The sequence below is a fragment of the Polyodon spathula genome, chromosome 3 (assembly GCF_017654505.1).
Source record: "Polyodon spathula isolate WHYD16114869_AA chromosome 3, ASM1765450v1, whole genome shotgun sequence".
In the NCBI taxonomy this organism is placed as follows: domain Eukaryota; kingdom Metazoa; phylum Chordata; class Actinopteri; order Acipenseriformes; family Polyodontidae; genus Polyodon; species Polyodon spathula.
In genome coordinates, this window is record NC_054536.1 from 17,938,796 (window position 1) to 17,963,749 (window position 24,954).

At 36.2% G+C, this 24,954-nt stretch overlaps 1 protein-coding gene across 2 annotated transcripts in view; it reads right to left on the bottom strand.

Moving 5' to 3' along the window:
- Positions 1-24,954, bottom strand: part of ezh2 (enhancer of zeste 2 polycomb repressive complex 2 subunit) — a 31,368-nt gene that overhangs the window by 5,076 nt on the left and 1,338 nt on the right. The window contains exons 2-12 of one of the 2 annotated variants that reach the window (XM_041244560.1): positions 10,166-10,287; positions 7,050-7,153; positions 5,755-5,874; positions 5,096-5,216; positions 4,517-4,702; positions 3,317-3,419; positions 2,825-2,988; positions 2,600-2,697; positions 2,063-2,291; positions 1,716-1,885; positions 326-420 (exon numbers count right to left, since the gene is read on the bottom strand). In XM_041244560.1, coding sequence (XP_041100494.1) covers positions 326-420; positions 1,716-1,885; positions 2,063-2,291; positions 2,600-2,697; positions 2,825-2,988; positions 3,317-3,419; positions 4,517-4,702; positions 5,096-5,216; positions 5,755-5,874; positions 7,050-7,153; positions 10,166-10,280 — 1,505 coding nt within the window. In that variant the 5' untranslated portion in view covers positions 10,281-10,287. Of the gene's footprint in view, positions 1-325; positions 421-1,715; positions 1,886-2,062; positions 2,292-2,599; positions 2,698-2,824; positions 2,989-3,316; positions 3,420-4,516; positions 4,703-5,095; positions 5,217-5,754; positions 5,875-7,022; positions 7,154-10,165; positions 10,288-24,954 lie in introns of both variants that reach the window. The other variant, XM_041244559.1, reaches the window with a different exon arrangement.

Consider the following 24,954-nt stretch of genomic DNA (forward strand, 5'->3'; position numbering starts at 1 on the left):
TAAACCCCCTCGCAATAGTCTCCTCATTCAGAAAACTAAAATGGAAAAACCTGGCTATTGGACAACTTAACAATGTACTATATTAACCAGGAAGCAGAAGCACACCCTTTTACTGTAGCAGATGTATCCTAAAAAACATTCTGCACAGTACCTCTTTCAGAAGAATATGCAGCACCATCCTGGCATGTTAGAATATGGGTCATTATTCACAAAAAGGAACGGAACCAGTTTAGTGCAAAAAATGGATTAAAAACTATAGATTTCTGAATTAAGCCAATTTCCAACATGGTCAAGTACTATTATTCATACTCTTTTGGCTCCTTACCTGTGTTTCCTCTTCTTCTTTCTTGGTGGAGTGTCTACATCTTCAGCAGGTGCACGTGCAATAATACTAGACTCTTTTACTCTAAACTCATAGACCTGAAAGTCAAAAACAGAGTTGTACTGTAATGTTTACTTTAGTGGTAATTAAATTATTATATGTAGTGGATTTATTGAAGCAATCTTATTTTATGAAGTCAAACTGTAGGGGAACCTATTTATTCAAATGTCCACATGTGTCAAAATTAAAACATTAATTAAATGAAAGCAAATGACAGGACTCAGACAGACATAGTTGGCTATACAGAACTTCAAAACACAATCAGAATTCTAAGGTGAAACTAACAAGCAAGTCAAGTAGACAAAACTTTCAGCTCGTGTCTTCTCCATGGTGGAAGAAGCAATTAATGCAAGAAAACTTTTAGATGTCAGCTAGAGAGCCCTTTATGTGGTGTTAGTCCTAGACCTGTAGTGCCAGTCCTAGTTTCTTGTTCTTCAGTGAATGTTATTTTTTACACAGCAGCATTGTAACAATGCCAACTTGTAACAGTATTTGCTAGTGCAGATTATTGAATGAAACTACAAAATTTAGACTTGTCATTGTTCTCCAGGTTTTTAAATGTAACTTAAGGTAGAATAAATAGGGTGTACAAAATTAGTAATTCTCAAATCACACATCACTCGTGGTTTTTGGATTGCAATTCTTGTTTTGTTTCACTTATTCATCACATCCTTGAAACCTAAAGTTGGAGTATATCAAGGTTAATTGTTCTCCACCAAAGACCATTACAAGATTCTTCTAGTTAGTCCACAAAAAGGGCTTTTATGTGTCATCAATGTGAAGATCAGCTTCCCTGATTTCAATTGCTCTGTGATACATTAGTTCAGTTAATTGCTTCTACTAAACAAAATGTTATTTGTCTGATGCTTTATTTATTAGGAGGGAAGCTGCACAGATGTAAATGGTGAAACAAGTAACACTAACAATTTTTTTTTTTTGTTCCTGGGTAGTAAGTGTTATTTCCTAATTGCTTATGCCTCAAAAGTATAGAACATGGCTGCTATTCCCCACAAACTTTGCTTTTGTGACCAGGACAGTGATATTTTGAAATATCACTATTTCCAATGAGAAAATAGGAGCTTTTGTATCTTTTCGTTCACATAAAGCCAGAAAAAAACATATGAATCCAAATTAACATGTATTTATACTAAAGTAATACAAAAATGACTACAAAAGATTTAGAAGTGAGTAGTTTTTCGAGATTTGCGATTATACTGTAAATTCACAGTATAAATCGTAAATCTCAACTACTCACTTCTAAATCTTTTGTAGTCATTTTTGTAGGATTTTTTTTACATTCTATGTGTTCTACCTTGAACAGAACCACTCTTACCTGTCTACATGTTTTTGTCCCAATTAGCCTGGCTATTGCACAGAAGTTATCGTAGTAAGTGCCAATAAGGACCCTGAAAAGAGAGGCGTCAGCTCCACTCCAGTCCACATTCTCAGGAGGTTCAGAGCTCAGCTTCAGCTTCACTGGAGTTTGGCACCGCGAGTTGGCTTCTGTTAGGCAAAAATCAGAAAAGGAATAGGCCAAGTTTAAACTTTTGGGAGGCAATTGTATTTATTGCTTACAACTGTTTCAGAGCTAGTGTATGTGTTCCCAAAAGCCCCAATAAAACTCCTATGATTGTTTGACAAACATTCCTAAGCTTTACTCCATGTCAATAAAAGACCCACCAGAGGAGCTTGTTTCATCCTTTTTGTCATCGTCATCCTTGTCAATACCGTCCCCCAGCTCACCCCCAGCCTCTCTGTCACTGTCTGTGGCTTCAGACGTGTTTATAGTTGGGGTACTTGGCCGGCTGCTGCTATTGGGAAGCCTCCCTCTGCGACGTCCCACAAGGCGCTTTGGAGGAGTCTTGACACGCTCAGCTGTAAGAGCTGCTGCAAACTCCCTGGCCCCTTCCTAAAAAAAAAAAAAAAAAAAAAAAAAAGAAGGATTGGGGTCAATGTGTCAATTTTTTCATATCATTACAGTTTTCAGCAGCAGCAGTAGATATATTGCCACCTAATTCTATTTTGACTTTAGTATATTGGATTTTTATTACTTAGGAGTAATTCTGTCATGCAGACAAGGTAAGTTGACAAGTAACTTCAGCAGAATATTAACTCAAAAAACGCCTACTGACAGCATACTCTTTCTACTCTGAGGTTTCATTGAGTGCAATGGGTGAAAATGTTTAAAATAATTTACTCAAAACAAACTCTTCTTACCTGCACAAGATACATGTAGCAATCAAGACCACAAGGCTTACTGTCCACCAAGTTCTCCATATTCTTCCGTATGTACGTGTTGGGAGTTGCATGGAACGCTAATTGAGCAAACGGAACATTAGGATTACCGATTTCAAGAATACATAAAAGTTCATTTCAGATCATTAGAAGATCTCGCATCATCAATATCACCTCTTGAATACAGGTATTGATGAATCAACTCACGGTGAAGGAAGCAGTCATATTTGAAGCAGCGTCTGCAGAAGAGTGTGTGGAAGGAGTGCAGGCTCTGCTCTCTCTGGACAGATTTAGCATTTGGTCCGTCAATGTTCGGGGTACACTCAGGAGGGAGTGCCCCAGGAAGCTGCTGCTCTGTCAGTTCTTTGTACCTGAATAGAGAGACATGGAGGTGAAAATCCAAACTGCTAGAAAAATATTCATCCATGAACTATAAAAACACACAAAAAAATTATTTTTTTATTATATATAACTACACAAAAAAAAACAACTCTATGACACAAACACCCCCCCCCCCCCCCCCCCCACACACAGCAGAGCAGAACAAAGTGGTAACTTTGTAATCATCCTGTTGATATAAACCTTGAATATAATTATCATCAATCTACATGTGATGACTGGTTATGGGGCTTACATCAAAACAGCAATCATTATTTAAATTGCAATAAAAAAAAACTAAAATTGTGAAAAAATTAATACTTTTCTTTGAGTTCCTCAGATGTTCCTTTGTCTGGAAACATGGATGAAATTGCTTCGAATATCTTGTCAGATGGGAACTTCTTGGAGTTTTCACTTTCGTTACCTGAAAACAAAAGGAAACAGAGGATCACTGCTGATGTAAGAAACAAACCCAACACTACGTTTAATTACAAGCTAACAAGTTTAAATCACCAGTCCCTTCAAGGAAATTAATTCACTGAATTAACCAACAGAACCCAAAGAGGAGGGCTTATCGCCTGGTAAGGCCCTCCTCATGTCATAAAACGTCACACAGACGAGGGCAGGCATTTAACAGAACGAGAAGGCCCTTACCAGATGATAAAGCCCTCTTATGAGGGTTCTATTGCTATTAGAAAGGGGATATGTTATTAAAAAAACAACACCACCAACCACAACAACATTTACAGTTTTTCTGTTAGTTTTTTTTTCATGATTTTATGCAGCACTATTTTGTTTCTAATGAAAACAATGTTTTCCTCCTTATTCTGTAGTAGTGCAGTTTGTTCAGAATTCCATCTGAGGTCTTGCAGGCATGAAATCATTTTATTTATTTAAAGAATAGCAGTGTTGGAATGAGGAAGGATAAAAAGTTAATTACTGACACTGGTAGCTACACTGTTACAAACATGAAGGTTGTAACATCTGCAAATCTAAAAGGATATTATCACTGTTAAATATTTTTTTCCAAACTTTCAGACTCCTCCAGGGCCCTCCAAGTGCGTGGGCCCCTGTGCAGTTCCACCAGCTGCACAGGCTATTCCTCTGCCACTGTATGCAAATTAAAAGTGAATTCAATTGCACAGTAGCACTGCTAACTTCATAACATTCCATTGAAGCCTTATTTTTTCAGCAGGTGACGAGAAAGCTCACAACTGGCAGCAAAAACAAATCATTTGACCTTGTAAACAAGTGATTTCTGTATCAGTGTTAGGTCACACAACTTACTTCAACAGTATCGTCAGAAGTCAAGCTACAACAACTGGAAATTGTAGCCAGTAGAGCTTTGGTTGTTCTTAAAGGGTGTTACAAATTGGACAGCAATCCAGGTCAGGAGGTTAAAAACAAACAAACAACCTGATTCTTTTGGTTTTTGAACTGGCAGGGAATCTCAGCACTCCTTTGAACCCTGACAGACTGAAGCCCAGATGTTACATAAGGTTTTTTTTTGTCTTTTTTTACCTTCTGCACTAAGATCCTGGTCTCTCAGAAGGTCATCGTTTTCATCCTTTGTATCGGCACTTTCCATTTTTTCCAACTTGTATTCGTGATTCTCCTCATCCCCGTCATCCTCATCTTCATGATCACTGTACTGACCGAGAGCACTCACCAGCTCCACAAATATTTCATCGTTGATGAAGCCACATTCTTTTAGAGAAACACACAAGAGAAAGAGCAGATTCAACCCAAGGGATATAAACCACAAACTTAAAAAAAGCATTGGTTGTCACTGCTTCAGTTTAATGAGGTTTACATTTTGCATTATGGAGGTGTAATTTATTTCTCACATTACATTTTAAAACCTGCCGATTTCTTCTGTGACAAAAGAAAATAGACATAAAGGGCCTAATTAAAGTATGCGTGTTATTTGTGCTTATTTGAAAAAACAGTTTAATGCACATCCCCAAGCAAAACTAGGTTGCTATTTGAACCTATGAAAAACCACATGAATGCTTTCGCTTGGTCCCCTCTGTCTTTTCTAAATTCAAAATTAAACAAATTAAAATAGGATTCATATATTTTTGTTTTGAAGTTCTTTACCTCTGTCTCCATGGACCTTGCCATCATAGTTTTTGATGAGCTCCTCAATGAAGGTCCCATCCTGGTCAAGGATTTCATCTCCCATATAAGGTATGTTGTGCAAAACAGTCTCATCTTCCACCTGCAGCAAAAACAGTAAGACACCACCATAAAGAACTCCAATAGAAATATAGAAACCATTTTGTTTAATTGGTTTATGATTTCACTTATCTGCCACTAATTAAGAAATTAAGTGTGATTGTCTGTACAGTTGTACTTTGTCAACAAAACACACCTTAGTACTACAGCAATATATTTATTCTACTGCCACTTTACACTATTGCACTATAGCCCTGCTAGTCTCTTTGCCAACAGCTTGGATAGCAACAGACTACAGACAACCTTGAGTTACACATATTTCACCTGTGAAGGCAGTGAATTTGTCTTCAATTTCAGCACTATGAGAGGCATAGCTGACCAATTACTCCTGTTACTAGCAGTTGTGCTGGCAGCAGAAAAACATACTTTTAAAATTAAAGCCATATTCATAAACATAAGAACTCTAAAATTACATTATAGCAGATATATTTTATATTAACACACAGTGATGAATCAGTTTTTCCACAATTCTGTTGATCAGTTTTTACAGTTTACAAAACCAAACAAATACTTTACTGTACCATGAAATTTTGCTGGAGGGGAGACCATGAGTACATGACGGGGACAGACGCAACAGCATTTAGCGTCTTCAAAGGAATGACTTGCTTGGAAAACTCGGAGAATCCACTCTCCACAGTACACTGCAGGGATAATGCGTCACTTGTATTTATCTTAACCAAAGGCTCTACTACATACATGATACTATGGTTACAATTTTTATTTTTTATTTTATTTTAAGTTATGGAATTGCTTTTTACATAGCTTTTTTCTCGCCATCAACAAGTCAACATAAAAGGCATACCTCAGGCTCATTAAAATGTAATACATCTTTAAGATAATGCAGGGTTCAAAATTTCACACTAACACATTCCTTTGACGCATCTGTTTTTCTGCAGTTTTCTTTTTTTGGTGCCCAAGGACACGACCAGTGGAGGTGCTGGAGGTGCAGCTGTACTCGCAACTTTTTGTTTTCTTGTTAACTTTAGTTTATGTATGAGCATGGCAGGTCTACACTGCCTGCAATAATGTCGTGAATCTGTTTTAACCAATTAGCATTGCCATGTGGAGGCTGTCATTTAGTGTTTCAACCTATTAGCAAAAAACATTGCAACAAGGGGGCTAGTGTTTATTGTAACAACTTATCAGTACCAAGCATTTCCCTGAGAGCGACAATTAAGAACGAGAAAAGCCAATTCGGCCCATTCAGGCTGATCGCTTGTTAGCACACCATGTTCTCCTACTGGGGGAAACTAAATTAGTTTAGTTTCCAAACGTCTCCTAGCAACTTCTTTCGCTGTGATTTTTGTGCTCAACAATGTCGGATGACAGAACATGAAAAACGTTCTCTGGAGTATCCAGCACCACATTTGAAACAACCATGAGTAAATCACATTATAACTGTTAACATGTGTCAATATATCTATCGATAAACAAGCCATATTACAACTCTGTGGCCTGCACAATGATCTCAATTAAAGTCATTTTTGCATGTTCCGATAGTTGCTTGTTTTTGTGCGGGGGGGGGGGGGGGGGGGGGTGTGTTTGTTCCCTTATTTCATATATTAAACATTGCAACACAAGCTCTGCATTTTGGTGAACTATCAATAAACATTATACTGGGCCAGCAGAAGGTGTGTGGGGCCAGTGTGGCCCTGATGGCTAGGAGAGTGCCACATACATAGTTTCTGGCTTTAGATGCATGTGGAAACAGGGAGGAAAAAATCTGGATACCATTTGTGGCACTTTTTTTTAAAGACATTAAGCTAGCTTATAAGCTATGGGTGCTGACCTCTCTGGTCCCACGTAAGGAGCTTACAGATGTCATGATGTGCACAGGCTGGATCCGGCGCAGTTTCCATTCCTGGTTCAGGGTATCGGTTCGTTCAAAAATCTTCTGTCGATTGGAATTAAACATACTCTGCAAGGAGAAAGAAAACATTGATAGAGATAAAAATACACACTAATTTATACAAAGTTAAAACCTCTCAACCGAGTACAGGGGTAACAAGTCTGTTCGCAATTCCCCACCAAAGCTGCAACTACAAAATTAAATCAGTAACATGAAAGAGTAAATAAAATGTAAACTTGTGAGATACATCTCCAGATTCTGATACTTTAGAATTAACCCTTTGCGTTCCAATGTCGGACGCCGTTCGACATCATCAAAAAGACGTCAAGAACAGGTCTCTAGTCGTTTTTTCTCCAGAAAAAGCTGAGACAACCTTTCAATGGCACAGTGAGACCGATAGAAGCCAAAAGGAAAAAAAAGGGGTGGATCTGAGCAATACACATAGTCCTTGCATCACAGACCTAACACGAACACAAACAAAGACAGCTGCTTCAGCATCCAGCGCTCAAAAAATAGCAATTTTTGAGATGTTATAGTAATAAAATAAATACTTGGATCGCATTACTGAGGAGTTTGGTGATAAAACGAGTGATCAGGAGATTACTTATCAGTATGCACGACTATGAAGAGGTATGTGATATATACAGCCAACAAGGGGTGGGGCGGGGCTGGAGAGCTGAGTGATATGCAGTGCCTTTTATAAAACAGCATGTGTGAAAATAAATTGGACCCGACAAGCCTCACAGTAAATGGACCACTATGGGTTAAAAATGTCCTAACAGTAATCTTCACTGATTACTTTAATCTTTTGTTTGAACAGGTTTTATAAATAAGTATTCCAAAAAGATGAGCTGTGCTGCACACAAGCTTTTAGCATCAGTCTATTCTGAAGGCTAGATTAGGAGAGCTCTTCAGCAGCAATCGGAGGCTATTGTTTAAATAAATGCAGCATGCAGTTTACCACTATTAAATGTTGAGTCACTCCTTAAATACTCATTCAAACTCATGCAGTGAGAGCACGTCATTAAATTTGCTTTGTTAAATGTAATTCTTGATTTACAAAATAATTCCAAACATTTCTCCATCACGTACAACAATCCATTTATTTATTTTCTTTTTTAAACAATATCTGGTATTACACCAGGTTAAAGAAATTAGTTTACAAGCCACGAGTTTACGAGCTCTGTGTTCACAATGTAGAGTTTAAATCACACAATTTCTGAATATCAGTTTAGCTTTTTCATAGTGTTAGCTGATCACTAAATTGTGCTTCTTTGTGAATTTGGCACAATTAATAGGAGTCGAAGGGTAAACTGTACTGTTCAGTTTTACAGCAAAAAGTGCTTTTCATAAACAAATAACTTAGAAGTGTGGAAGTCCTAATGTGCAACTAATAATTTTGCTACAAACAATACTTACATTCCCTTAAAAACATTATGGCAAGACTTCCTATTGGCACTGAATTTGGTCAGTCTGTATCTGTATATAAAGTCTAACCCAGGTAATTGTAATGCAAAGTATTTTATGAGAAAGTGCCACATGTAACCCTAGAGGCAGTATACAAACCCAATCACCCGACTCAGCTATGCTGAAACAGTTAATGTTCATTAGATACCACTTGTAACAGAACTTTAGAGAATCATAGGAAGTTAGCTTTTATCAGCTATAAAGACTATGTTGTGTATCAATTATGAAAACTACAGCTCAAAGAGTAAGGTTTATTATATAAAAACTGCTTTTCCTAGTTGATCAACTGGATAAAATTTGCAATTTTACAGAGACAGGGGAGTCATATTTAGATTAGGGATGACACCTACTCCCTGACAGTCAATCAAATAAATTGGCTTAAATTCCTGTTAATTAAAACCTCCTGTTAAGAAAACTTCCCCTCATAAAAGTGGTTTGAGCCGAGGCATTCTGTAGCACAAGCTTAACGCAGGGCTATCATAGCGGGTCAAGCTCAATAAGGTTGCAAGTTCTAATTACATTTTACCACTTGAATCAATTAACACATGTACGGAAACTGCCTACAATACATTTCTTGGTGGAAAATCCATCTATTAAAAGATTTACAATTTTCAACTCGACAAATGTAATTTGTATATAAAAGGCTGTTCCACTATATTGTACTAGCCAGTTTTAGTAAGAAGAAGAAACTTGATAACAAGACTCAACTGTACATAGGGGTTCAGAGGCAAGTTCTCCATCAGCTGGGTTACGGACGCTCAAACAGCACACTTTATTACAGTATTATACACCAATGCACTAGTGGGGCTGATGTGCATATAGGACTGACATTCCCCTTCAATTGAGGTCAATACTTTTCATTCGCAAACAGTTCAGTACTGCAGGTTTAAACAAAATGCTGTATGGTTACCCTGCCCTACGGTTTGGTCTTGACTATTTAATGGCCTTTGTATCGTCAAGACGAATGAAAAAAGTACTCTGAGGAGGGTTGAAAACTGATACTGATTCTTTAATAAGTAATTTAATAAACAAAAACGGTCAACAATACCTTATCAAGAGGTAATGGAGTAACCCTATCAAAACAACCACAAGGCTTTGGTGCGACAGTAACCCTGCTCTTCAAGAAAAACAATACCCTCCCAATGTGCTGTTCACAAATTTAGAAACAGTATATTGCATTAATCCTCATTTTAAATGACTTTTATACCTTTTAACTCCTTGTAGAGCTTTATTTTACTGTTTAAAGTGTTTATGTAATGCTGTTCCAGACATGATTAACATTCATTAATTTTCTCTTACTTTATTAGCTGAATATTGAGGGCAAATACTAAATGGTTTAAAAATCAGCAATCAACACACTTCTGGAAGTCTATGAACCGAACTAAAACAGATGCTAGCAAATGGCCTGAAAAGCAGCCCACACAGAAGCTGAAGCATGTTTTTTCTAAAAGGAGGGAGAGGTAGACAAAGACTTTCTGTAAATCTTAGAAACATTTTCTAAAGAAACCACTTGTGAGAGAGAACATCAAAATAAAAGATTATTTATTATTATTATTATTATTATTATTATTATTATTATTATTATTATTATTATTATTATTATTATATATTTTTTTTGACCTCATCGGCTCTTCTGAACCTCTTGAGTTGTCTCAGTCGCATATACTCAGATTTCACCCGTTTCCTCCAACACACCGGCCCTTTCTCACACTTCTTTCCAGTCAGGCCCATGATTATCCTGCAAAAAACAAAATAGGAAAAAAATACAACATCAACACACCATTACTTAGCCTAAGTGACATAGGAACCTGCAGCAGAGTTTGTTTTACAATTCATCTACAGTATAGTATTCACCAATTTATTTTTAAATGCATGTGCCTATTATGTTACATTGTTTTCTCCAAGTATGAACATAATGAGCTTTGTGTTTTTGTTCATAGGGATAAGAACTGACTGCTTTTATGGGCAAAATAAATAGTCTCTAGTGTTATTTAATGTACCAGAACTAAATGACATCTGACAGTATAAAATGCTGCATTTTCTAAAGAAAACAAAATCCTAAATTTGCAACTGCAAAGAACACTTTAGTCATCACAGACTGCACAGCAAGAATGTGTCATGTAGAGCTTGTAAAACTGCAATCTTGGTATTACATTTTAGCTTTCTGTGAATAAATGCAGACAGTAATCTTTATATAGTAGCATTAAATACAGCATTTATATGACTAAACATGTTATTCTGCACAATTCATGTTACTGCTCCCTGCAAGCTTTCGACATTTCACTGCAACCAATTAATCTTTGAGTTTTGTTACTTTACATGGGGCTTCCATTAAAATGTGCCAGAACAAAAAACGCAAGCCATAGTTTGTTACTTCAGGGAATGGCTTTTAAATCACTTAAGACTAGAAGAGAACATGAAATCCAGGGGGGTTGGTTATTAACAAACTCAAAAGCACCCAGGTAAAATGTAGAGGGAATACATGAAGTAACATGATATGGCCAGACAAAGTCAAGATGTGTCCTCTCTGTACAGCAGAAACCTCAAAAGTCACATGGCAGTCACATTAGGTCAGAGCTCAATGCCAAGCAATTTGGCGTGTAGTGTTTCTTAACCTTACAAAAATGAAGATGGTAGTCTTACCTCACAGGGATTCATTACTACGAAGCAGAACAAAAGCTACTGTAATGTATGTAGAGCATGTGCACAACTGAAACAGGACGTGTAAAACACTGGCCTTTTTAGTGCATACAGCAACGCATATGGTAGACAATACTTACGTCAGGTTACTCAGACTATAGTACGGTGGTTTTTATTAGTTACCACTTTTATATTGAATATTTTAGGTTTCACATACAGAGAACTAGTACTTTGACATTTAGATAAGTACTACCCATCTAACCCTGTTGAAACAATGTTACAAATGTGGGCTGCTCTGATGCAATAAAATCCCTTTGAAGCCAGACTCAATACACCCACATTTTGGTATTTTCAGAAGGCATCATGTTTTATAAATCATCCTCTGCTCTATACAAATAAGCAACTACTATGCTGAATCATTAAACAGAAGTAGCACGGAAAATGTGTCTCTCATGACATCATAGGACTGGACCAGTTTGCCAACCATGTGCAATTGACTAGGTTTAAAAAGGGAAATTAAAGATTTGCTCAGTTTTTAATATTATAAAAAAAAAAATTTTCCACCAGAATACTTATACAGGGGTGAGTTTGAGTACTCGAAACAAATAGCATTGCTTGAGCACTTCATTTATTACCCGAGTACTCTAAAAATGTAACTGGTATGAAACGAAGTTAAAGACATTTCAAAACTATGCATGCATAGCACCTTCACGTGAGCAAATATAACAAGGAAGGGGTTTGGCAATTTCCTCCAAGTAGTTTTTCTAATTGGTGCAACAGAAAGATTGACACTGGGGTGGGTTTTATCCTGGGTCGACCTGGCGCATCAGTGGCACACTCTGTGTGGTATGGTATCTAGTCCACGTGGTAAAAGAGTTAATGTCTAATTAATAATTTTTTTTTATTTTATAAATATAAAATAGGACTTGTGGCACTGTTTGGTTTACAGTATGTACACTACTACGTAGAGGAGAGTGCTGTCCGGCATTGGAGTTGAGTTCTTGGAAATTGTAATGCTCCAGTATGCAAGTATAATATTTGTCGAAAATCCCACCCCTAGTACTGCAGTGTGTTAACTTTGCTAAATTTGAATATGTGTTACATAAATGTGTGCTTTTTTAATAAGCTCTGCATCCCAGTACAGGACAATTTTCTGAAGACAGCATTGCCAAGGACAGCACTTCCCCAAACTGGAGACAGTCTCCAAGGGGCCACAACACATAGAACATGTTTCTCCTAAAAAACCCAGATAACCGACTGACGCCTATTACCTTGAAGTTAGCTCTGAGGTACATGTATAATTTTCATTTCCAGTTCCTGCACTAACAGCTAGTTCCATTGTACATTAAAAGTGGGGGACCTTACAGAACACAATTTCACAGTTCAAGTTTTAACATACCTCTAGACATATAAAAATGTAAGTGTGACATACTAACAGACAGCATCTTAATATACCCCCAGATTATGATACACTCATCTTGCTAGCAAGTTTTACCACAAACAGACAAGCAATTCTCTAAGGTACAGTATGGAAAACTTTGAGTGACATAAGTACATAATTAGTGGGTCCTACTGCTGCCCCATCACTCAAACAAAAGAACATCATTGAATATAGCCTTGCAAACATGCAAGATTCTGCATCCTCAATTTTCCAGCACAGTTTGAGGATTAAAGTATTTGCAGCTAGCATAATAGTTCCATAAATCTTCTCTGCTATGCACATACATTCATCATATATGTTTCAAACAGGTCTCGAATACAGAACATTGCCTAATAACAATTTGATGCTGAACCTTTAAACTATGTTTGATCTTTTGGAAACACATTTACGTCTATTAACCAGAGATTAGGACAGGAATCTCAAATTCTTCATTCTGACATTAATACTCAGTAACAGTATATAAAAAGGGTAGTTTGTCCAACTCTAAAATCAACAGGCACTACATATTTCTGTTGAAATTCATACAAATAAAATTATGCTAGCGGGGATGGAAATATTACTCTTATTGCAGAGCAATTTTACCCATTCCAGGTTTTACTACAAGCTTGATTAGCCACAGTTGGTAACAAGCTCAGGTGTGTATTATTAAACTTATAGTAAAATCAGATATGGATCAAAACGGCTATGCAATGAGTCTTCATTCCATCCCTGCAATGGAGATGTATGAAATGTATGAATAGAATCAATGTGTTTCCATAGTACACAGTTTCTGCATTTACTTTAAACTGAGCAAGATGTAATTTTCTCAAGATTCATGCAGACATGGGTATTGCTGACTTTGTGAAAATCACATACACAGTGACAGCTGGGGTTCAATCAACCATGTCCTGCAGCCTTTAGGCTCTGTGTGATGGCAGTTTGTCTGCCTGTGCAAACAGGCTAGCAGCATTGTGGCTTTCTGCCCAACCCCAACAGGTACAACCAGCTCCCACAAATAAGAAAAACAAAGTCACATGCCACTTTCCATAATGTAGTTTGAGAAAAATTAGATCTATTTTTAAAATCAGTAAAAGATTTTTAGACTAACCATCCACCAAGCTAAGGTGCTGTAGCGAGATGTAAAAACTGTCCATAGTTCAATAAGGAAAAAACGTTTTGTTGCTGACCTTCAACAACTTGGTAGGCAGTTAGAATTGTACCATTTTATTTCAGTACCGACTTGCAAAATTCAGACTTTTTTTTTTTATTATTAAAGATCTGATACATGGGTAGCCTTGGATTCCCAGATCATTTTTAAACACTTTTACACTTTTTGTTGTAACTTGTTAATTTGTTAGTAGGAGTTTGTATGAAATGGAGACGCATCATGTGTATGTTGCTGCTGCCACTTCTGGTCAAAAGGGTCACCTTTGTAAATGAGAATGCATGATCTCAAATATAAAATCCAGATTAAATTTAAAACAAACATACTAGAGATGTGTTGAAAGTGACTTTAAATAATTAATTTTCTGTAATTTGAGGGTAGTGCAAACCCCACTAAAAGGGCTGAAAACACTTATGTCTTTAATACTCTCCTAGACGCAAAATCACATACAGTCACAGACAAACACTTTAACCACTTTTTAATAAAACAATTTAACAAATAGTCTATCAAAAAACTAAAAGGATTTAATTTGAAGTACTGTCATTTGTTCATGATCAAAGTATTGGCACCGCTGCTTTAGCTTTTAATACAGCTTTCAGACATTTATGATAATTCTTAACCAGTATGTTACATCTTGTTGGTGAAATTTGGGCCCATTCTATCTTGCATATTTCCTTCAGCTCAGACAGAGCTTAGCTAAAGCTTTTTTCAGATCAGTCTAAAGCATTTCTTTTAGATTGAGATCTGGTGATTCTGAAGACCAGTCCAGAACCTTTCTTAATTTTCTTCAGCTCCAGTTGGTTTAGCCGTATGCTTTGGGTCGTTGTCGTTTTGGAAGATAAACTGTCTGCCAATCAGCCTATGAGCAGATGGTATAATTGTACTTCGTAGAATGTTTTCATTCATGGCTGCATTCATGTGATCTTCAAATCACATGAATGTCTCCAGTCCCTGAATTGCTTAAACACTACCATATCATGATCGAACCACCTCCATGTTTAATTGTAGGCACAAGGTTTTCTTCATTGAAGGCTTACCCTTTTTTTTTTTCTCCAAACATTCTGTGGTCCATTTGTGGTTCTATTTTAGTCTCACTGGACCAGAGAGTTCTACTGAAGAATGCTTCAGGTTCCTGTTTGTATTTCTTGGCAAATGTTAGAGGTTTCGTTTTATCAATTTTCTTTAAAAGTGGCGTGCAGCAAGGACTACAAGCATAGAGTTTCCAGTTGCCAATATGCCCGATGCTTCTAAACGTCTTTAAATCTTTTTTTTTTTTTTTTTTTTTTTTTTTTTTGAGCTGCTTTGAAAATTCTCCTGCAGACTGTATGGTTGGCTTTGTTCTGCGGTACTTGACTACTGCTCCGATTGTGGATTTTGATACCCCATATGTCTGATACTGTGCTGTACGCACTTTCTTTGTTGTAGGTTGCTAGGAATGCCTCAAATGTGAATCCAACTTTTTTGTCTTGACCATCATCTGCTGTGTTGCCACAACATTCTTCAACAAATGTTGCTTCATTTTCTCACATTTATAATGCAGCTTAATTACTGTGTACAGGTTTTCAATCCATGAATATATTTACTTAGTTCTATTACATTTTTACAAACTTAACTTTTGACAGATGCCAGTACTTATAAACCAGACACTGACTATTTCTAACTATAATAATTAATACAGGTTAAGTTGAAGATTATAAGATCACTTTACCATACCTGACCATTACACTACAGTAGAAAAAAGGGCCAATGTTCCAACTATGCAGAGAATGTCATTGTTTTATGACGTTGACATCCAGTTTTCATCATTCTAACAACTTGATTGTAATCCTCACTATTCCTTAATACACAAACCACTTCTTTAAAACAAAGTTATAGCCATAGCATTTAGTTTGCCAAATCACACCATCTGTGAATGTGTGGGTGACAGACAAGTCAGTGGGTTACAAATTAAAAGAAGGATAATAAATGTAAATTATGTTTGTCTCATTAAATTCAGGCTTTGCAGTATTCCACTTTTATTCTAAAAATGCCGGCATCTCCCACTTGTATTCAGGAAATCTGTCAATTCAGAGCAAACAATACATGCAAAAGATACACACATTAAATTTACTTAGATATTGTATTTCTGAAAACATTTTTTAATCAAGGTACAACTACAAAGCACATTAGTGTTATCTGTATCATAAATCATTTATTCTGAAGGTGGCCTAGAATTGAATGGTGCAACAAACTATAATATTACTGTATATTAAACCTGCCGACTTCTGGGTACAAGAAACAGGGACCTCAAGAATTGCAAACCCAAGCAGGGTTTGAAATTAAATATGAACCCACAGCCGGTAGGGTGATCATTCAGGATAAATGTATCTGTAGCCAGGGGGCCCAACCATGGTTACATTTGAAAAGAAACGATCGGCTACAACTCAAAGGTTTTATTCAAGCACATCATAACAAACATCTGCACAGCCAAAAGACTTTAAATGGACAATTAAACATAAGGGTTTATTTCTAATCCAGAGCATGTGAGCCCCCCAAAACCAACGAGTCTAGACCAGTGGTTTTCAACCTTTTAATCTCAAGTACCAGTGTTTCCAGCAGGGACCACCAGGTGTACCAGTAACTATGTGCAATCTTAAACTGCTGTTGTAAAACCGAGACCTACCCCATTATAAACAGGCTTGTTGTGTCTGTACTCACTTGTTTGTTGCTCATTCTGCTGAATAGTTGCCTCATGCAGCTGATGACTGCAATGAACTCAGAGTGTTTATATTTTAAATATTTTGCAGTGTGTTGTGTCTGGAATTTGTGACCGCACCTTTAATTGTGTACAGTTGTAATATGGGAATAGCATGCTGCAGCTTGCATGCTCTGTGTTGGTGAAGTCCTGATCTGACAGCATGTAGCACAGACAGGTTTTCTGATTTACATACTGTTTATTTTTCAGTAAAAACAAGTTTAAATTGCAGTGAGTTTGTTCTTCTATATCTGCATATTAAATACACCACAGCAAGCACATTGTCGTCATACATTTTCATTAGTACAATCTGAGAGCTAAATTTAATAAATATTTTTTTTGTTTGTTTGTTTACACTTCCTAATTACAGTCCCAAGTATTTCTGTGCATTCTGCTTTCACATTTTTTAAATTGTCAGTTCGAGAAAAAACTTTGTTTTCCCTGCAACAGCTGACCCTTCTTTAGTACAAAACTCACACTACACACTGTTTTATATAACAGTAACGGTGCTCTTAAATTACTGTGCCTGTTTCTTTGGCTGAAGAGATATTATCAGCTCGTCATCTAACTATGGAATATTGTGTAATTAAATCATACTTAAACTCCTGATGGTAAACAACGTAACAATCTATTATATCAGGGAGGTAAGACGCAACAGACGAAAACAAATCAATTTGTGTTGACTCAAAACTTTATTTAGGAACTCTACGATTTGACTTGTTTTTCGAGTTAAAGATAACTTTGCAGCTTGTAATGTGCTTTTTGCTAAATTACAGCCCTTCGTTAATTATTTTAATTTATTTTAAGAGTTCAGGACATTTTACTAATGGGATGTGTTCAATATACAAACCTTAAGTGTATTTGTATTGTTGCTGTTCTTGTTCTATGTTTCTTAAATGCAACTGTTCAACTACATTTTTACACAATGGTAGCCTACTCACAGATTTCTGGTCAGCATCACAACTGTTGCAAGCAGCTGTGGTTCCCGTATTCTGCTGTTGTTAATACAGCACCTCTCTGCACTTGCAAGTATTTTTATTCGATCAAATTGTTCCCATCCTTCTCACTTCAGTTTATTAAAACATGTGATGCACGTTTTTTGTTTTTATACATGTCACATTCGTAAATATTGGCACTTGCGTTTAAAAGGGAGATTCAGCATTTTTGTGCCTAACCCCTAAAAAAACAGTTGTCAAAATGTTTTTATGTTTTTGCATTTGTAACCACTTTAGCCGCAGTCTGGAGCACTGCATCATAATTTCTCATTTCTCTGTGATTCAGAGGTACAAACAGATTTATACACTACGATGGTAGGACAGAGAGCACTGTTTTTTGAGGAATCATATTGTCATAAAGAACTGTTGGTGCTTACCAGTTGCAAGCCTGTTGCGTACCAGTAAAGGTACACGTACCACAGGTTGAAAACCACTGCTCTAGACTCAATCCTGGTCCTGGGGGACCACTGCCCTGCTGGTTTTTGAACCCTCAGTTGAACTAATAATTTCAACTGTGTGACTTGAGAAATTGGAGCTTAAGTTTCTTATACAATTTTATACTTAACTTAAAATCTCCATCTGTTTAAAATAATTTAAAATAATTTAATTTAAGAATTTAAGAATTTAAGACTCAGATTAGGCTAATTATTTGTTGAATTAGGGTTCAATTAAGTAACTGAGGGCTCAGTTGGAACAAAATCCAGCAGGACAGTGGTCCACCAGGACCGGGATTGAGAACCACTTCTCTAGACAGACACCAGGCCACTTTGACCTTTCCACTTTGAAATATGCAGCACATGGTCCACAGCACCCACCCCAATTTCATGTGCCCAGTACACCACCATGAAACTGTACAAAATAAGGATTTTAGAAATGGGTAACATGACCTTGCATGTCAGTGGTGTGTTACCCATAATCCTTCTCCAACTTGAGGTAATGACACTGTGTCTAGTAAAAATCACTCGTTTTTCCTTATATTTGGACCTGTGAATCTGACAGCTTTTAAAAGGACAGTGGTTTTGAATTGCCCCAAATTAGAAAAATACCAAAATGTGCATTTTTATGCTAGCGCTTTCTGTCCAACCAGACACAACAAGTCTGGGATACAACGTTTCACACACAGTAACTATACAATAAAACAGATGGTTCCTAATGTCTATTTTTACCCTTGGATCGCTGAATTTACACCACTGAACAAAAAAAAAAAAAAAAAAAAAAAAAAAGCTGCAACTACAGGGTTCGCAAAATTTTAGTAATGGTACTTGCCCTTCGGGCAGTCCATTGTAGACATTTGGTTGTCCAAAAAAAAAAGTCAAGTTGCCCATAATTGACCTATGGACTGTGATTTGTACAAAGTACACTGTACTCAATATAGGTACAGTATCTCAGGGTATCTCACGCCAAGGAAACGCATGTACATGGATTAGGGAGTGGTAACATGTAGAAAACAGAAAGTACTGACTAGAGGAGAAACGTTAAAATGGAATGAGGTAACCAGTGGAGTACCACAGGGATCAGTATTAGGTCCTCTGCTATTCTTAATCTACATTAATGATTTAGATTCTGATATAGTAAGCAAACTTGTTAAATTTGCAGACGACACAAAAACAGTGGCAAACACTGTTGCAGCAGCAAAGGTCATTCAAAATGATCTAGACAAGATTCAGAACTGGGCAAACATGGCAAATGACATTTAATAGAGAATAGTGTAAGGTACTGCATGCAGGCAATAAAAAATGTGCATTATAAATAGCATATGGGAGCTACTGAAATTGAAAGAATATATGAAAAAGGCCTGGGAGTTTTTGTTGACTCAGAAATGTCTTCATCTATTCAACGTGGGGAAGTTATAAAAAAAAAAAAGGTCAGCAAGATGCTCGGATATATTGTGAAAAGTTGAATTTAAATCAAGGGAAGTAATGTTAAAACTGTACAATGCACTAGTAAGACCTCATCTTGAATATTGTGTTCAGTTCTGGTCACCTCGCTATAAAAAAGATATTGCTGTTCTAGAAAGAGTACAAAGAAGAGCGACCAGAATTATTCCAGGTTTAAAAGGCATGTCATATGCAGACAGGCTCAAAGAATTGAATCTATTCAGTCTTGAACAAAGAAGACTACGCGGCGACCTAATTCAAGCATTCAAAATTCTAAAAGGTATTGACAATGTCATCCCAAGGGACATTTTCGACCTGAAAAAAGAAACAAGGACCAGGGGTCACTAATGGAGATCAGACAAAGGGGCATTCAGAACAGAAAATATGAGGCACTTTACACACAGAATTTGTGAGGGTCTGGAACCAAGGTGAGGGTCTGGATTCTGGGATCAATAAGCTACTAACAACCAAACGGCCGCATGGCCTCCTCTCGTTTTAAACTATGTTCTTATATACTTTTTCAACATCAAAATTCCATACTTTTTCCAGATTTCCATTTGTTTTACCAGACTTGTTTTTTATAGTTATCCACATAGGGGGGCAGCCGCAGAGCATTACTGCTGTTTGATCCTGAGCAGAAGTTGCTCCTGGTTTTATAAAAGTATTTGTATAAGTTAGCGTTTGCCTTTTGAGCCTTTCTACGCATGCGCGAATCTTAGACCTTAAAAGGTAAGGTTAAGACGTCGACTTTCTCTCTGTGTACTTTCATTCAGAACAGTCTGTTATTGCGATGTTTCCAATGTGTCTAGTAAATTGTTTTACTCTTAATGTTGTTACGATCTGTATTAAAAGCTACAGTATATGTGGTAAACATCGGAAACATGTCGTTGTAATATTAATAACATGTTTTTCATATTATTTAATAATAGGTTAACGTTAGGCTACATAGTTTAGCTGGCTGCTTTATATTATAGGTTTTCTTCGTACATGTACTTGCAGTATATTTGCAAGTATGAGCAAAAGAGAAATAAATACAATACATGCATTATTTTGTATATGGGTTATGGTACAAACAGAAATAGTTGATCATTTGTCGTGCGATTTATTTTTATGTGCAATTATATTTGTGTTTAAAATGTAATAACAGTTTCTAATACGACATATTATCTGTTACTTAATAATAGGTGTTAAGTTTAATTCTCAGTTTACACAGACGTGGCAAACTCTCACCTGAGTTGTAATTTTACATTTGTAATCGCCGCGGATATTTATTGGGTACAAATAATACAGCGAAAGAGGAATAAATAGAATACATGTATATTTTGTATGTGTTGATATACTGTATCAGAAACAATTTAGGGCGGTATGTATAGGAAGCCAATCGTTTTGTGTGTTTCTCAAATTATATAAACACCATCTTCCACTAAAAACGTGTATGTTTTCTATATTAACAGGTTTAGATATCCCACGCAGACTTGATCACAATGTCAAAACATTATTCTCTACATGAAGAAAAGTGTTTGTACCCACTTTCCAACTCAATTTATTGAAAAAGTTCAAAGTCACTGAGTAATTTACCATGAAAATAATATAACTGTTAAAGTGAGCTTATATAAACACTTACTAAAACACGTATTTGCTTACCCCACAGTATATGATGTCCACAAACGACATTGTTTTAAAGGAAATACACATTTGGCAAGTAGGGATTTTAACGATGCATAGACATAAATTATACCGACAATAATGTTTTTAAAATATTTATGTTACTAAAAAACAACCAAAATACACCAAGCAATTTCCTTAAGATAAGATGTATTTATAATACAAATGAAAATACTGTCTGCAATACACTTCGATAAATAAGATTACTACATATTTAAACAAAAATTACTGTCTGCAATGCAGAACTTGTTTTCGTTTCTCAAAAAATATACAAATGACGTCCTGCAATTTTCGATGAACATAGAGAACCTTGCCTTTAAGTTCAGAGATTCGCGCAGGCGTAGAAAGGCTCAAACAGGCTAGCGATTTTTCAAGCCCTGAACTAGTACCTCCGACACACTCGATACCTTACAGTGGTGTGATGTGATCAGTCAGGCGCAGGAAGTAACAACACACTTGCTGCATCTCCAGTCAACATCAACAAAACAACATTAGACAAATGGACATAGTTACTTCAAAGCTGATTTCATGAAGCACAGCTCGATAAAACATCTACTAAATCAAAAGGTAAACCTTTTTATTATCAATCCTCATTAACTAAAGTTACACACAGACTGTTTTAAATTCATTCGGGATGTTTCACAGTACTAGCCAAAGATAACCATCGCTTGCGTTCAAATAGGCTGTAAATTACATTTAACAATCAAAAAATGTGAAATTGTGGAATTAAAGCCAACAATTGAATATGTTACGCAACAACTCCTCAACGAGCGATCCCCGAGTGAAGTTTTTTTTTTTTTTTTGTACCATGCATTTCAATTGGACGTACCAGGTACGTTCATAGAACACAAGAGGATACATGTATTTAGGAAAAATCATAAAAACTGACAACCGTATAATTCAGACACAGAGTAATTTAAATTTGAAAACTTCTGACTGTCAAAATGACTGCCATGGCGGTTCCACTGTTAAAACACATTTAACCCTCTGCCACTGGTGCTTTCAGACTGATGTTGGTATTATTTTTTGGTCTTTGTACTATTATTATAACACATGTTGAAGGAAAAATTTCCTGCAAACTTCGGTGTACTGTTTTCACATGTTATTCTTAACACTAAAATGGTTTGAAACACTGCTAGTTCCACAATGTGTCTGTTTTGTCACCATGCAGTGTAACAAATACTGTACACCAAAACTGTTCATAAGCCATCACTTTTATAATTTACATATACACAGAAATCCATGGTAGGATTACAGCCTTATAATGCACTGTTGTGTATATTATTCCTTACTTATTATTGACCTTAGCTGGTTTTTCATAATGTATTTTCAATTAAACAAAAATCAGGCCATTTAAAATTCGGCTCTTAAAAACAGCAAGTGGCAAGTAGTTACAAATCTTAACAAATAACCCGGCCAACATTTTACAGCATTTAGTTCTTAATACACAGATTCAAATACACATGACATAACTTGACCAAGGGAAACACAGAAAATATAAAAAGCTGTAAGGTCCAGTGGGTTATGAGATAAGCAGTGACGTTGCAGATTTTTAAATTCATACAACCTCACCTCACAGGGTGCTTAAATACAAGAAAAGAACAGAACACTCCTTTAAGTGGACAAGACTGGAGATTTTAATCCTTGTTTAAAGATCTCAACTATAAACAAATTCATAATTACATACTAAAATAATAAGTACCAAGCACTGCCTCAGCTGCTTCAATTGAAATGAGTGCAGTAATGAACAGATTGGTGTATAATAACTCCCAGTAGATATGAAGTCACCATGTAGAATGAACTGTAAAAAGAAAAAAAAAAATCTTTAATTCCATGGTGGTAGAATTCTCAGTTTTCCAATTAATCTGGTAGAGCTAAAATATAAGACTTTCGTCATTAGTGCTGAAAAGTACAGAGCCGTGGCTGTAAATACAAAACTAGAAATTATAAATACAGGACAGTTTTGTCACAATTAAATAAGTGGTACTCGTTATGTAAAACTGTAAAATGACATACTGTACATACAGGCAACTCCACTGTACCCCTGTTGTTGGGGATTATGCATAGATAATCATACGACCATCTGCTAACAGGTTTTGAAATTGATCAAAGCCACAGAAAAAAAACGAAATCACCCTAGGTACTAACAAATGCAATTTTATTTAGTTCTCTAAAAAAGCTGGAAGTCCCCAGGTTATTCACGGAGCAAGTACAAAATGGGGGATGAAAACTGCCATCCTCCCCACACCACGCAGTGTGCATCTAGCTAAGAAAAACAAAGTACCTCACTCAGTACACAACCACTCCTTTGCCTCATTTTGAGGAAATAATGCATAACCACAGACTGTAATTTTAGGGTTGGGTATTGTTTGACACAGAACACTCAGAATGAGGCTGATACCAGGAGTACTGTTACATCACTGAATCACTGCTGTGCTTGCACTTGCAAAGAGCATCCAGGCAAAATGTGCATGGTGCCTCTTAAACCATAATGATCTTTCTACTTAAGCCACAAGTCTTTTTATCAGTGTTTCCTAACTTAAGTCTTTATTTCATTATCCTTCAGAATCTCTGCAGTTTACAGATCAACAGCTGGACACTTAAGTAAAAACAAGAAAGGGGGTATGTTATTTAAATAAACAGTCCCATCAAAAGAGGTCCCTTATCAATTAAAAAAATAATAATAATAATAATAATGCTATTTTATTCCCCAGTGAGTGTGTGTGACAGAATTGAAAGAAAACTGAGCACAGACAGCTTTTACTCTCAAAGCCTGGTGAAAAGGCAGCTTTACGGTTAGTAAGAGGAAAAAGTCTTCAAGCACAGTCAATTTTTCATTACAGTTTGACATACCGATTATGATTAAGAACCAAAATATAAAACAGCCCCCCCAAATACACCAGTTAGAATAAACCTTCAGAATTTAGCTCAATGGCTGTCTGTTGAAATAGTAGGCAGAACTTACTGTCTCAGCTTAGAAGTGTTGTTTAGGAATACAGGTAGAAAGAGAAGATTATTTTAATTCTTCCTTACAGAATCACCTGGCAATGAAGAACAATCTTTCTGAATTCCAAGGTAGACAGTCAGACTAACCTTTAAGCAATGCTGATTGCTCTTTTCAACACCAAAAATGAGGAAGTCAGCCAATAGCCATCATTAAAACAAATGTGTTACACTTTAACTTTACATACCCTACAACAAATTAAATATGGACAGAGCACATTTCACCAAACAAATGACTACAATACTGAGAGCAAAAACACATGTTAACTCTGTAAACTGTCTGACTAATTCCTTTTCAAATCACATTGTTTTTCAATACTATCATCCAGTTAAACATTTCAAATTTTGACTTTCAGACATGAACAGAATTTTCATAACTTTTTACACGTATTAACTTCTAATCTAGAATCAATATCATGGGGGGGGGGGGGGGGGGGGGGGTGTAGGTCACAAATAGGGTTATTCTACACTTCTGCCAGTATAATTTTATCTTTGTTTTTCAAAACTGTCACTTTCACTTTTTTAGGTAATGCATACTAAATTAAAAACTCTTGCAAATTGAACATGCTTTCCTTAAATACTTATTTCAAATATATATTTATTAAACCCATTTTCTACAAAACGTTGAACTACTTGAAACTGGAAGGACTGTATTTGGATTAAAAATGAGGTTTTTTTTCAGTTTCCCTGCCAATTAGACTCACGATTTTATGTAATTTGTTTAAAAATAATTAGACACGGTATAAGACAGTATTTAAGTCACGTCCCCATTGGAATCTATTAGAAGCATCTATACTTACAAGTTCTCTGTTGAGTGTAGATCACTGAAAACGATGTAATTTTGAAGGTCTGGTATTCTAAATACGTGTAATTGTATTTATATTGAATAAACTCTGAAATGGCAGG